This window comes from Argentina silus (assembly GCF_951799395.1).
Source record: "Argentina silus genome assembly, chromosome: 2".
NCBI classification, from domain to species: Eukaryota; Metazoa; Chordata; class Actinopteri; order Argentiniformes; family Argentinidae; genus Argentina; species Argentina silus.
Window position 1 is genome coordinate 28165816 of NC_139656.1, and position 15596 is coordinate 28181411.

The following is a 15596-nucleotide window of genomic DNA, read 5'->3' on the forward strand; positions in this document are numbered from 1 at the left end:
AGGAAGATCCTTATAGAAACATCTATTTCAATCGCAGGGTCGTGTTCAGAAGCATTATGCACAAAACAAAAAGAAAGTTTGTGAAAGAAAGTAACAAAAAGAAAGTTTGTTAGCATTTGTGATGCTAACGACTAGCCTATTGCTGTCATCAGACAGGAATCCAGGGCCACACAGAAAATATCTTTGGCTCCGCATTTTTGGCTCCGCTTGGCAGTTATCCATGATCTGATAGTGTGAAAAAATGATCTTCTGGTGTTTTCAGAAATAGGATAACAGAACCTTTGAGACTTCTGGTTCTCAAAGTCAATATATACCCCAAATGACTAAACACCGCGCAACCTAGAGCCTCACTTTTAAAATCGGATTCTATCTTACAAACTGTGATTCTCTCTCTCTCTCTCTCTCAGAGCTGAGGGTAGTGCTCATGGGATCACAAAGGTATGAGGCACACACACACACACACATCACACTCAGGCGTCTGCTAAATGCCATAAATGTAAAGAGGCACGCTCAGTGGCAAACATCATATTGGGTAGCGAGGCCTTTGGACCTAGGAGAAGCACTGCTCAGTGTGAGAGTAAAGATCCATTTGGTTGAAGCTCCTGTCTGGTTGAGGGGATATCATGTGTATGATACAGCAGAACTTGTATCTCTGTACCCCCCCCCCCCCCCCCCCCGGACCCCATGCTTTCATCCTTCTGGTTGAGGTTGATCTGCCATTCACAGATGCATGCAGGAGAGCAGTAGATGAACACATGTTTGGAGTCACACCATAGTACTGTTCACCTGTCGGGACTGGCTGGGAGACAGGACCATCGAACAGCACATTGAGTATGAGGGGGGTGGCCTTGCGGTGGCTCCTTGATAAATGTGGGAATAGGTACTACATCTTCATCAGTGACAGTAATCATACTCAGGCCTCAGAGCTGCTGGAAAGGATAGAGGAGATTGTGGCCAGAAACAGTGGCAGCCATTTTGCATTTGAGAGTGCATTTTGGCAAGAACTTCAGGAAAGGGGGGGGGGGGGGGGGGGGAGTGGAAAAGAGAGCAAATGAGAGAAGGCTGAAAGATTTTCGAGCCGATCAGTTTAACATTTAGCATTATCTGACTTGCTTGTTTTGTAAAGGTAAGGTGAGTGCTCATGTGTTACTGTGCTGTTACACAGAGGAGCCTTTTAGTACAGCTTTCATCACAATGACTTCAACTTAGCACAAACTATGCCAAACTATATGTTTAATCAACAGTTTTTAAAATCATCTAAAAAATCATCTAAATAAATATTTTGAACAACAAATTGAAATTGATATTTGACTCCCTGTGTGTCCCTCTCTCCTTCACACACACATACACACACACTCATCCCTCTATCCTGCTGGTGCACGCACACACACACACACACACACACTCATCCCTCTATTCTGCTGGTGCACGCACACACACACACACACTCATCCCTCTATCCTGCTGGTGCACGCACACACACACACACACACACACTCATCCCTCTATCCTGCTGGTGCACGCACGCACACACACACACACACACACACACACACACACACACACACACACACCCTCTGTCCTGCTGGTGCATTGGCTTTTGTGTGCAGCGTGTGCACCCAGTCCCAGCTGAGCCCAGCCTTGGAGGAATGGCTGTGTGCTCTCTCAGGGGACGTGCCTAGAGTGGACAAATCATGCTAATTGTCTGGGTGAGAAACGGAGTGTTAGACCCAAGATGAAGGCAGAGAGGGAGGCTCTCTCCAAAGCCACAGCTGCTCCTCAACTTTTGCTCCTCTTGTTTCTCCTCATTTCATCCCAGTCAGGTAAGGAACATTTTCATCTGTTTTCGGCCGCCAAATTTGTGCTGACCTGAAGGAATGTGTAGGCTACACTTGCGATGCAAGGGAAAGTGGGTGGGAGGTATTTGGATTGAACAAGTGTATGGCGGTTAAGGCATGCTCTCTGCCAGATTTCATTGGCTCTAGAATTGGACATGTTTATTCAAAGGTTTTCTTTTCTATTTATGGCAAATCTAATACAATATTCCTAACTGTTGGTTGTAAATTAGTATTATGTAAATACATGTATCTATTTAAGTGAAAATCTTTTCAATGAACTTTTCTTAGTTAAGCATAAGCCATTCTGAATTCAAATGTTACTAATGATTGCATTTACTAATTTGATTACATTCAAATTCACCACAATTATGCTACAATTACAATATCAATTTGTTGTGTTATGGATTACATATGGATTACACAGTAAGTCAAAGGGGTAACCTTTTCTGGGACTAATCCAAGAGTCTAAGCATAATTAAAAAGTAACTGATTGCATAAATAAACATCAGTGATCGGAATATGTAGATGAAAAGATTGATGTAGGCCTACTGTAGATGGTGTTTGGCAGACTGTGACATGGTTTATAGCAAGTGCATTTCAAGAGAGTACTGTATCAATGCTGTATGGTTCATTGCAATGAGGTCCTCCCTCTGGAGAGCCATGTGGGACACTGGGGATCAGTAGGATAGCCAGAGTCCTCCTCCATCAGTATGCATGGTGCCAGTGGTGCCATGGAGCCAAACTGCACACTGACGATGGCACAGCCAGAGGATCCTCCAAGCTGAGAGGATTATGGTTAGTGGCCGGATGTTGGTGCGAAGTTCCTGAAGGACCTGAAGGGGACGTATTGAGGTGCCCAGACAAACAAATTCGCTATATGAGGACTTGATATACAAACGCAATTCTAAGTTGATGTGAGGAGTTTCAAAAAAGTTTTTTTTTTCTTTTTCGTAGACCTACGGAATAGCACTACGATTATACTCAAGGTGCGGTTATGTCTTGTCACTGTGGTTTCGTTGTCAGTCAGTCAGCAGCAGAATCACTGGGGCCCTCTGTCTACGCTTCAGCCAATCGGGGAGCTTGTGTTGCTCTGAGTGCTCTTTTCATGGGCTGCCAGGGAGGAAATTGGGCCAAACAATCCCAGCTTTTGTTAGATCATCCAGAGCCGTCCCTTGGGACTGTGTGCTGTTGCCACGGCGATGCAGAGCTACCACGAAGGCTCGCTCTAGCGCACTCTGGCCAGGCGGAGGAGGAGGGGGGTGGGGTGGGGGGGGGGGGGGGGGGGGTGGCGGGGGGCTGATGACCACAGCCGAGTCATCAGCATAGCCGCCCACCTCAACAGCCAACAGCACTAGCTACAGCATTGGCACTCACTTTTGGCCCGGCAGTCTGATCACATATTTTTCTTCCCAGAGAACTGCCTGGGGTCAATGAACTCTTGAGAAAGCTGATATGCTAGTCTTAGAGTAATGCGTGGAGGTAGGCCTAAACTAGAGGTCTAAAGGTTGATTAACATACGCCCTTGGATTGACCTGCTGAAGATGTCATGCCTGCCAGCTACAAATGCTTGAATACAAAACATTTCAATCAATCAAGTTTTAAGTAGTTTCTTTCCCTCCACAAGTGGAAGTTTCTTTGGGTTCCGGACCTGGTTAAAGTTGGCCAAATATGCACTTCAAACGATACACGTAGCAACACAAATTATTAATTATATATTGTATTTTACGTAACCTTTACATGTAAAGAATGTCCTCGAATTTGTTGACCTTGATTATTTATTATTATTATTATTATTATTATTATTATTATTATTATTATTATTATTATTATTATTGCTTTTAAGGAATTTAGTGGAATTTGTTATGGTATTTAGTCACACTCCCCCCCCCCCCCCCCCCTGTGTTCAGGAGGCATTGAGGGGGTCAACATCACCAGCCCAGGCTCTCTGATCCGGGGTACGCTAGGAGGGGAGGCACTTCTCTCCGTCCGCTACAGCAGCATCAGCCCCGACGCTCCTGTCATCAAGTGGCAGCTGAAGAGGGACAAGCCCGTCACCGTGGTCCAGTCCATCGGCACCGAGATCATAGGGAACCTGCGGCCCGAGTACAGGGACCGCATCCTCGTGTTTGAGAATGGAACCCTCCTGCTCCATAATCTCAAGCTCTCTGACGAGGGCACCTACGATGTGGAGATCTCCATCACCGATGATACCTTCACTGGAGAGGGCAGTATCGACCTTACTGTGGATGGTAGGTGGTACATAACAAGCTCACTGTTATAATTTTTTTCTCACATTGCGTATATATTTGTATGACTGAGAGCCAAACAGAGAGAGGAGAAAGTGCAGTGTCTGACCATTGGTGTACTCAGTAACGATCATTGGAAATAAAATAGCTAAGCATTCAAAAGGTACTCAAGTAAAAGTAAAGGTATTGACATTCAAAGCTACTTTAACTTTAAAGTACAAATCCTACTTAAGTAGAAAAATCTACTTAATTACAGTAACGAAAGTAGTTAAGTAGTTAAGTAATGTTACTTCCCACCTCTGACAGTATGGTCATGGTGGTCCACAGTGTTCTTTGTGTGGTAAGATATTGTCATGAAGAGGTTCACTGGGAACCGCTCACAAGCATTTTTCTATGTTCCTGTCCTGTCCCGTCCCGTCCTAAACTGTTAATGCAGCACAGATGGAGTTAATTTTCTTCTGAATGCAGCACCAAAACGATTATGAAAATGTGTGTACACTGTGAAAATGTGCATGTAGCATACACTGATAATTAGATTAGATTAGATTCAACTTTATTGTCATTGTGCAGAGTACAAGTACAGAGACAACGAAATGCAGTTAGCGCCTAACCAGAAGTGCAAAAAAAGCAGAAAGTGCAGTGTGAACAGTATATACAGGTAGTGCAGTATATGCGCAGTATAGTAGTGCAGTATAGTATAAGTTTGTGCAGTGTAAGCAGTATATGAATTAGCAATAGCATTATAAGCAGAATAAATAGGATGCAGTATACTAGAGATACTGACCACTCCGTACCTCTCCACAGAGCCTATATCCAGACCCTACATCCACATGGAAGCCTCCTCCGTGCTGGAGCTCACTGAGCACTTTACCCTCAACTGCTCCCATGACAACGGAACCAAGACCACCTACAGCTGGCTCAAAGGCGGGAAAGCCCTGACCAATGAGTCGCGCCTGCTGCTGTCACCTGACCAGAAGCTCTTGACCATCATGCGGGTGCTGATGGTTGACGATGACATCTACAGCTGCACAGTGGAGAACCCGATTGGCAGCATGAAGAGCCTGCCCATCAAACTCACTGTCTACAGTAGGTTGAGGGACCCTGTTTGTTGCCTTGTCCACAGGGGGGGTATCACAGACTTGAACCAATGACAAACAGAGGCTCAGATACTGTATGCATGGCTCAGATATATGAAGTATGAGCCACAGGATGTGTGCAACAACATTATTGTGGCAAAGATGGTGAAGCTGTGTGATTTCTGTGGCGTGCCTCTCTCTACCTGACAGTGGTTCATGCCTGTAAGGGCACCCCCAAAAAATGTCCTTCCTCAAGCCTCAGTTAACGCAGTTTGAGGGAGGGGTGCAAGTTCTAAAAAGGTAGAACAGGCAAGAAATAGATAGGAAAAAAAGAAAACCTCACCCCATAGGGAAAAAACAGAAAACTGATATCAGGAGTGGGAGGGCCGGGACCTCACCAACTACTATGTTCAAAGAGTGTGTGGGTAAATGGGGGAGGAAGCACATACAGTCAATTCTGCTTGAACATGCTTTAAAGTAGCACTGTGCTATTTGTTTCCATGTTCCCTGGTGTGACCATAAGATGGTCTCTTCACAGGGAGGAGTTCCCTCTACATCATTCTCTCCACCGGGGGCATTTTCCTCCTCATCACCCTGGTAACAGTGTGCGCCTGCTGGAAGCCTTCCAAAAAGTAAGAATTTGCTGCTGTTCATTTCTGCAGATGTTTGTGTGCTTTCATGTCCATGCTGTGGTCCTTTGGGATAGAAAGAGGAGTACAGTAAAGAGGATTTGTTAATTGTCCCCGATAACATAATCGTCTCATCAGTATGGTACAGTTAATTGAGTAATGGTGTTGATGTACAGTAGTGTTAGTGAGGTAAATGCAAAAGATCAACATCAACCACTTACCACCTCACGATTTTAGACAGCTGTAGCACACAGTTGAATTTCACATGCATTATACTATCACATGTATGTACTTGCAACGTGATTGAATCAGTCATATGTAAAGTACAAATACGTAATGTGCCCACTAAGTGATATCTTAGCTGTACCCACTTTTCTGTTTTCTAGGCCAAAACGACCTGTTAGAAAGCCCCTCTCAAGGCTAGACCACTATGTACATTCACCAATGAATCATGCAGGTATGGAACATAATTATAACTCTTTACAACTCTTTACAACATCTTAACCAGTACTCCAGGATGCCCCCCCCCCAATCGCTGCTTTAATTTGATATGTCTGATCAGTTATTCATAGTACAGTAAACTGCGTATTTCTATAGTCTATAGAAACCCTTTTTTCTCTCTCTTGAAAGTGGCAAAATTTTGTTCATCATTTGTTGACAAATTGATGAGGGACTGTGTATTGGGTGAGTAGTTTGCGTATGGTCATTTAGGTGGAAAATAGGAAAATGGGGCTTTCAGCAGAAGAGTGAACTGTAATGCACAAAAAGAGTCATTTTCTGAACACTGAGCATGTTAAATGACACTCGTTGTAGTTCAAAGGTCGTTGTAGTCACAGTTCAATGATTCTTTCTTTCTATACAGTTGACATTTTGCCCAAAATGACAGAACATGAACGCAAGAATCCAGTGGCGCTCTACATCCTTAAAGAAACGGTACAGGCCTGTCATCAAACAGGCAAAAACAGTTATTGCATTATTATTACTACTACACTGCACCCTATGCACGACTACTGTCATTGCTTTATTATTACTTTATTGCTTTATTCTTACTTTATTATACTGTATTGTTGATTTATTGATTGTTGTTGTATGAGGAGCTAAATTCAAAAAGCATTTCACTTCATCACTTACAGCTGTATGCGATGTACGTGACCAATACAATTAGATTAGATTTGCTCAGTCCCTAGAAGCATGCCTAAAAGTACTCACTTTGATCAATTCAGTTATCAAAGAAATGCCCAGACATACTGAGAAAGGCTGGTAGATTGTTAAGCCTTCATTCAAGCCATTAAAAACTGCTATAATGTCCTATGGAATATAGTGACTTCATGCCTTAGGTGAGATTTTTTACCTGTTCAGGTGAGCATGATTTGTGTGTGTGTATCGACTTGGTTTGTTTCATTTTAGGATTCCCCTACGAGCGACCATGAGTCATCCAGCATAATGAGCTCCCCTCCTGAACCGAGCAGCCCCCCGAGCTACAGCAGCTCCCTGCCCCCCTCCTCCCGCTCCCCTGAACCCCCCGCCCGCTCCTCTCGCAGGTACCCACGCACCCCTGTCAGCTCCCCCCCTACACACCACAACAAGGTACAAGGCAAGGCAAGTCCCTCCCCGCCACGCACGCGGAGCTCTGGGCGGATGTTCCGCGCCCCAGTGGGCATACCTCCTGTCCGTCAGATGGAAGAGCCCGCCCCCAAACTGGAGCTCAATGGTTCTGCTCAGGCCTGATTGTCCTGGTGTACACAGATCGCGTCGCTCCCAGGCCCCGCAGCCCACAGATCGACCGGCCCACTGGGAATTCTCCCGGTGCTCCAGATGGCCAGTTTGCTACTTCCTCCCTTCGTACCTTGATAACTCTGTGTGAAGTTCACATAGTGACTGTATGTATGTATGTACATATGTTTTTATGATCTTAAGACTTTTTAGTACAGTAATGTTTGTCTCAGAGCCCAACGCAGCACTTAATGCTCTCTCCTCAATGGACTTGTAAATACACTGTCATCAGCCACAATATAGACCAGTTTGAAGTTGTAGTTGAAGTCAAGGAGTCAGACCCAGCTGATCTCCTGCTCTGGTTTTGATGAGATCAGTTGAGTTAAACATACATGTTATTTTTTTCATCTCATGTAATTGATCTTTTTAATTGGACAATGTATGAACATCTTTGTTTTAAGATACCCTTTATTCATACATTTGTATCTTTGTATTGTGTGAGTCTTTGGAATTGAACTAATCATGTCAGCTCTTGGTTTTATAGATATATAATACAATTTCCTTTGTATAGATTCATAAAATTGTTAAGAAAATCAAAGGATACATTGCACATATCAGTAGTGATGTTCAATAAATAAAGGAAAGAGAAGGAATTCATTACTGTCATTTGAAAATCTGTTTCACTCAATGTTTTGCAGGTACATTCATCTTTCTTTTTTTTCTTTTTAAAAAAAAAATCATTATGGTATCAGTTTGCATATGGTCTTGCTTGCATGCATTTATGTCAATTATCCATTAAGAAATGTCTGAAGTTTAAGTTTTAATAACAGTGAATCAAAAAAGGCATCCACATTTTGCATCACATCAATGCAATGTCTTCATCTCGATGAACAGAGAATGTTTGTACACAGAAATAAATGGAACGAGACATACTTTCAACACAGTACAGTGCAAGCCTTATGTAACTGTGGTACTTTTTTGCAAATTCTGTTCAGACTGTTCTCACACACAGGGAATCTGTTTGCTGATTCACATTAGAGCACAATAGTACTTCTGTTCAGTGACTACATGGCTGTGCAGCTCGGGCATTGAAAAAGAAAGAAAGCGATTCATCTGCCTATCCCAACATATACATTAATGTATAAGTAGGCTGGAGATAGTTACACAATCTGCTTACAGAATAGTGACACATGTGTGGATAACAATTACATGTTGTTATGTTTTCTCACAGGAAAAGTATGTCACTCCATGTTCCTTGACATTTTCCATGTCCAACTACTTTTCCACCAATCATGCTTGTTACAGAGGCACATATTATCATTTAGGACCACATCTTTCACTTTGGAGGGGTGAGGAGATAGAGGTTGATAATATTTCTCCAATATTGGATGCTGTTATTGTCTTTGATCATTTGATTGTCGTTGTGCTGATTTACCTGAAAAGTACAGATTGCCAGGTATACCACGTGACTATTGGTGGGGGGGGGGGGGGGGTCTTTGATGGTTGTGTTATTTGATGATTATTCAAAGGAGAATTCATAGGATGTTTTATTATTGAGGATTCCATAGCCATCATGTTGTCATTCAAAATTGCACAACTTGAGACTGCGCTGCCCCGCCTGTTCTCGCCTGAATTCTAGTCGGGTTCAATTTAAAAGTCAAATCAACCCAATCTCTGTGGTAGTGGGCGTGGTTGGGCGTATCTACATTTTAATTGGCATTCGGAATAACCAATCAGATCACGTTTGGTAGGTGGAGTGGTCGCATTGTTAATACGTCACTAACATCAACAACAACAAGCGTCTATAGTGGCAGTTGAAAGCCGAACACAGAGAGTAGCAGGGAGATTTCAGAAAAGTTGTGTTTTTAAAGGTAATATTTGCGATCGTTTCATAACTCCTCAAACAAGTTATATAAATGCAAGCAACGCATCGTCTTCCTGCCAAGTACGTAGATTGATACTAAAACGTTCATTCATTGCAGTGTTTTAACTTGGAGCTAACGCTACTACAGAAAAGGTTGCCAAATGAGTACCAGAAACCCCAAAGGAAAGCTCACAACCCAAGTGTCCATAGGGGGTTCAAATCCCCAAAACAAACACGGATATCGAAATAAAGTGTTGGCCGAGAGGAATCAGGCAGTTGCGCCCGTGGGAGCATGGGTGGAAGGTGGACAAGAATACCAGGAGCATCCGGCTGTAAGTGCAAATGGAACTTTTCCACCCAAAAATACCCCTTGAGTTTCATAATAATTAGTATGTATAATTAGTAATTAACTTTGAAATTCTCCATTGTGAGCCAGGTGCGTGCAATGCTGACTGAAGAGCTGCAGGTGGAGAGACTAAGGGAAAAAGACGAGAATCTTCGCAGGTTTCAGGACGAAGTGCGCCGCCGTGTGGCACAACAGGCTCAAATCCGCAAGAGGCGGCAGCTTCAGACGTCCTGCGAGACGGTGATTATTGTAGAGAAATACGTTCTACAGAAATGCCTGGCCCTATCGGTACATTATTGAGTAGGCCTGTCTAGATCATTAAACGTGTGCAACAAAACACAACCTGCACTATGACTATCACAGTTTATAGTATTTAACTGCACGCGTAAGTGGGTTACTTGTCCTGACAATGTTGTCAACACTTTTTTATTTTAAGTTTTTACAGGCTAGTGTGACACATCTGTCTGTCTGTCTGATGCAGTAGACACATTGAAATTCTTTAACAACAGTACTATTATCAGACTGTGTTGTTGTTCCCTTTCAGGTGGAGCGTGAGGGGAGGGTGTTGCAGCAGTCCAGCGATGCTGCTCAGCGTCTCACCCCCAGGAAGAACCTGTTCCCGTCTTCTCCACAGGGAGAGCTGGCTATCTGCAGCCCCAACTCACGCTGGGTCAAAGCACAGGGCCATGAGAGCAGCGAAGGAGATGACAGGACGCAATCAGCAGACCAGCATACCCATCAGGTGCTAAACCGGACTTTGATAACTTCTGTTGCATGAAAACATTGAACTGGTGATTTTTCTTTTTTTTTTTTCTTCTTCTTGTTGTGTACATGTTTAGACTCTTGCTAGGCCTTCCTTCCAGGATTTGGTTTGATTGAATGTTGTTTTTTCAGGTCAGCAAAGTCATGAGGCAGGTCAGACACAGACTGGCAGCCTGTCAGACGGTCCGGAATGGGGAAGTGATGTCAGAGCTTCCTGGGGGAATATGGAAGGTCTCTCCAACCAGAGATGTGAGTCTACAATCGCCTTACTTGTAATGTCGCAACATTTCAGCAGAACTATTATTGGGTTTTATCTTAAAATATAGCTTATAGATACTACTTTGTTTCTTCTATGTGATATAATAGAAACCTGTATCTCGGGTGGCAAGAGCTGAGGTGGAGGAGGATGAAGATGAAGAAGAGGAGGAGGAGGAGGATGATGAAGAGGAGGAGGCGGAGGAGGAGGAGGAGGAAGGAGAGATACCTTTGATTGGGCAACATGATTTCCCTCTTAGTCTGCAGAACATTGATCCTCACAATGGTCCAAGTAACAAGACTGTCACCTTTGACAACCATACGGTCTGTCTGTCCCTACTACGCTCTATTTCTTTCTTTCAATCTATAGCCCAATCTCTGGCTCAATAATAGCATTTCCTTAAACCCCACAGTCAATAGATGAAAACACTGGCTTATCCTTGCAAGTTGTGTAAATCTGTGTAGTTACCTCAACAACGACCACTGAGCTACCCACAAAGTTCAACCCTACAAATCACAGATTTTTATCGTTATCCCAAGATTTTGTGTCTGAATGTCTTTTTACATGATATGTTGCAGGTGTGTGAGAGACTGTCCAGAGAGCCTTATCCTACAGGCCAAAGTCTGGGATTTAGCACCGGCTATAGAGCTACTCAAGTGCTCTGGCCTCAAGAAGACCAGGAGGAACTTAAGAGACAGGTGAGTGTAGGACTAAAGTAGGCCGTTCTTACTGTAGATGGCGACTCCTCATTCATCTGAGGTCATGTTCACACACAACCTTCCACCACGTCCCCCCTAAAAAAACTAAACAAAACAAAAAAATAGCCTACTGGCATTACGACTGCTTATGGCCCCTGGTGTGAGCATTGATTACTTTGTCTTATGATGACTGTTGGATAGATGATTCACTTACTTAAACAAATGTATTGTTGTAAGTCGCTTTGGATAAAGGCATCTGCTAAATGCCATAAATGTAAGTGTAAATCTATTACAGTAGAGACCAAATATGATGCATAACAATACATGCCAAGGGCAGTGCTGGTTCAGTTGACAATGAGTTACTATTTATTTAAAACTAGGTAGTCACTTCACTGTCTGGGGCTTTCCAATTCATCTCCCCAATATGCACATTTGATGGATTATTACTTGTTGACACCAGTCTGGAAAAAAAAGAAAGAAAAAGTGCAATAAAAAATGCAATGAATATTTGCTTGCAGCGCCAGGCTCAGTTCCTGATGTATCGTCGTCTCTTCATGGACACTGAGAGAGAGCAAGTCAAAGAGCACCAGCGACACAGGAAACACCTACGGAGGATCGCAAGGTGACAACGCGCAACCACAACATTTTGACTCATCATTTCCTTTTGCACCTCTTTTGCACCTTTTTTTTAGCCTTATGTGCTTTTCGAAAGTTGTGTAACTGCTTTTGTTGATTACCTTTGTTAACCTTGGTGGGCTCTCACTCAGCCCACTCCCAAGACAAGTTTCTCTCCAAAGTGATTGAAACTATGAAAAGAAATAGTTAGAAGTCACCTGCATTTACAATTAATTTACAACTAATGAGATTGTAAGAAGTGGTTCAGTATTAACATCCGTTGTTCTTCCTTGTTGCAGGATCAAAGTGGAAAAAGAACAGCAGAGGTTGGCGGAGGAAAAGAGGTTAGAGAGACTGCAGCAGCTGGAGGAGGATAGAATCGAGGCGGCCGAGAGGGAATTTTTGATTCTGGAGCGATTGAGGCTTGAGGAAGAAGAGAAAGCGGACAGAACGGCAAAGAAAGAGAGAGCAAAGAAAGATAAAGAGGCCACCAGGTAACTTTTATTGATTGATCAAACTGAACTTAATCAAATTGATTAAACTGAACAGACACCTATATGATATATGACATTTAGCTGACGCTTTTATCCAAATTGCAGTGAGTGCATACATTTTTCTGTATATATGGTCACAGCGTGAATCGAACCCACAACCTAAACCTTGTTAGTGCCATGCTCGGCCAACTGAGCCACAGAGGACCACCAACTAAACAATGAAGGCCCCAAAAGTAATAGATTTACATGAGTTTCAAAGAACAACACATCGTATCATTTATCCATGTCTCTCTCAACAAATATGTTGTAAAGATCTAGTTCCTCTTGACATACAGTACAGTCAGTACCTTATCAGTTCCTGACCAGGAGGAACGTATTAGGTCACTCTCATAGTGGCTTCCTCTCCTTGTTTCCTTTCCTTCATCTGCACGGATCTGAACAGACAGGGAAGGTCAGAGCAATGTAGTGGATGGCTGACTGGCGGTATTCGCTTCCTCCTGTCCAGATATTTAGCATCTGTGAGGATGAAGGTAAAGAGATAAGGAGAGGAGGCCATTGAAGAGTATTTGAGATGCAGCCATTGTGTGTTCTCATGTGCAAGGTCATGTTTTGTAACCAGAAAGAGGTTTTTCATGACACTTCATACCAATGTAAAAAATAAATAAAAAAGAATAATATATATATATATATATATATATATATACATATACACACACACACACACACACTGAACACTTTATTATGAACACCTGGTCAACCTCCACAGGGTGGATGTGGTGTAATGGTGTGGGGAATGTTTTCTTGGCACACTTTGGGCCCGTTAATACCAATCAATTATCGCTTGAATGCCACAGCCTATTTGAGCATTGTTGCTGACCATGTGCATCCCTTCATGGCCACAATTTACCCATCTTCTAATGGCTACTTCCAGCATGATAATGCACCATGTCACAAAGCAAAAGTGGTCTCCAACTGGTTTCATGAACATGACAATGAGTTCAGTGTTCTTCAGTGGCCTTCCCAGTCACCGGATCTGAATCCAATAACCTTTGGGATGTGGTAGAATGGGAGATTCACAGCTTGAAAATGCACCTGAAAAATCGGCAGGAATTTGCGTGATGCAATCATGTCATCATGGACCAGAATCTCAAAGGAATGTTTCCAACATCTTGTGGAATCAATGCCACAAAGAATTGAGACTGTTTTGAGAGCAAAGGGAGGCCCGACCTAGTATTAGTATAGTGATGTAATAAAGGGAGGCCCGACCTAGTATTAGTATAGTGTTCCTAATAAAGTTCTCTGAGAGTGTATGTGTTAATCTGTATCTGAATGTGTAGATGTTATGGAACACGTGTAGACGTTATGGAAATCCATACTTCATAAACTGCAGAATGTAAACATAACTGGAGGCACTCCTTGCTTTTGCAGACAGGACAGACAGATGGTAGTTAATTAACGTTCCTAAGTGAACTGTTTTACCCCAAGATCAAACGCTTTTTGGTTGTTTTTTTTGGTTTCGCCCCAAGGTTACGTTTGACAGGTAAATGTCTAGATCATAAATTAACACCTGCCTTTCTGTTGGGCCTACAGTTAAATCACCCTGAACTGACTGTGGATGGTTTTGCCCTAAGGCTAACAACGTTTTCAGGCTAAATATTTAAAGTCTAGTTTGTAATTTGCCTATATTTATTTACCATTATTTAGCAATCGCTTTGCATATCTCCTAGCAATCATAACGTTGCTGCCTGTCCTCAAAAATGGTGAGTGTTTCCAGTTGTATTTACATTCTGCAGTTCATGGTGTAGCCATGGCAATAAGCTCCTTGTCTGCCATGGTAGGTACATTGAGGCTTTGAGGGCTCAGATGAAGGAGAAGGTAGAGCTCCCCCCTCTCTGTTGCTGTGGAGACAGTTTCTGGGACTCCCATCCTAAGACCTGCGCCAACAACTGTGTCTTCTACAACAACCCCAAAGGTACACCAGCCACACATACAGTATGTCAATCATATTGGCAAGTAGGGAGTGATTTAAGGGTCATTGTTTTCTATTTAATTTGTTTTACTTGATGGAAAGATGACATTTGGATGCTTCATGGACTATTTTCAGAAATCATTCCACTGTGTGTGTGTGTGTGTGTGTGTGTGTGTGTGTGTGTGTGTGTGTGTGTGTGTTAACGATTGTGTTTGTCTTTGGTCCAGCCTATGTCCAGGCTCTGCAGTCTGCCCTGTTGAGCTATGATCTGAAGGAAGGCAGTAGCACTCACCATCGGGCCTCAGCTCGCAGAATCGCCTCCATGCACGCCTTCTCCCCTAGGAAGGGAACCACTACTCACAGGAAGTAAACCTCCTCTCATTGGAACCACTGTCCAGGACATTTTGAATTGCTCTCCTTATTTTGAAAATTAATTATGACCTTTTTAACTGTATAATGAACTTAAGAGAAACTATAATGTTTGTCATGCTATTTTGAGCTATACTATGTTTTGATGCTATTTTGCGACTTCATTCCATTCTCAGGTATACAGTGCTGTGCTTCGATATATTTTGATGTGGTTTTGTTTAAATGACTGACACAAATCTATACAAAACTGAAATGATAGATTTCTTGACTAAGTCTGTTTTGTAGATCCAAAATAAAACTCTGATAAAAGATCTGATTTTACGCTTGTTATTGTTGTCAAATTATTGCTAAAAAAATATGAATCTTTGGCCCTTGGTATGATCGCTTTCCAGGGTTTGTCCTTTTAATGCATTTTAAAAGTAGCAGTGGGCATCATTCCTGGTAGTTGATTTCTCCTCTAGTCAGCCTGTTTATGTCTATGTTCCTATGGAAAAACATGTGATGGCAGGTGGTGCAAATTCCTAGTAAAATGGGGAAATGGCTTGTCACAGTCTATGATTAAATTGGTATTTTGATATCAGACTATTAGTAATATATTACTCAGTCCATTGTGAGGATGAACAGTTTGTTCCCTTGAGTAGACTCAATGCCTGAAGTTCTTACCTAAAACCAGTCTAATACCTGCCCAGTGTTGGGCATATTCTGCTGCACTGCATAGCCG

The 15596-nt window shown here is 42.7% G+C and overlaps 2 protein-coding genes across 2 annotated transcripts; both read left to right on the forward strand.

Moving 5' to 3' along the window:
- Window positions 1-1720: 1720 nt before the first annotated feature.
- hepacamb (hepatic and glial cell adhesion molecule b) lies at window positions 1721-7517 on the forward strand (the record flags this gene model as incomplete). The annotated part of the gene is made up of 7 exons (XM_083665291.1): window positions 1721-1823; window positions 3746-4087; window positions 4889-5170; window positions 5699-5792; window positions 6176-6246; window positions 6652-6719; window positions 7197-7517. Exons 1-7 carry the CDS (start codon window positions 1736-1738, stop codon window positions 7515-7517), a joined length of 1266 nt encoding a protein of 421 aa, XP_083521417.1. The 5' UTR covers window positions 1721-1735.
- A 1792-nt stretch (window positions 7518-9309) lies between these two features.
- ccdc15 (coiled-coil domain containing 15) lies at window positions 9310-15162 on the forward strand. The gene is made up of 10 exons (XM_083688573.1): window positions 9310-9698; window positions 9803-9952; window positions 10257-10454; window positions 10607-10723; window positions 10841-11053; window positions 11309-11428; window positions 11947-12050; window positions 12343-12537; window positions 14376-14509; window positions 14734-15162. Exons 1-10 carry the CDS (start codon window positions 9528-9530, stop codon window positions 14874-14876), a joined length of 1545 nt encoding a protein of 514 aa, XP_083544699.1. The 5' UTR covers window positions 9310-9527; the 3' UTR covers window positions 14877-15162.
- Window positions 15163-15596: the final 434 nt, after the last annotated feature.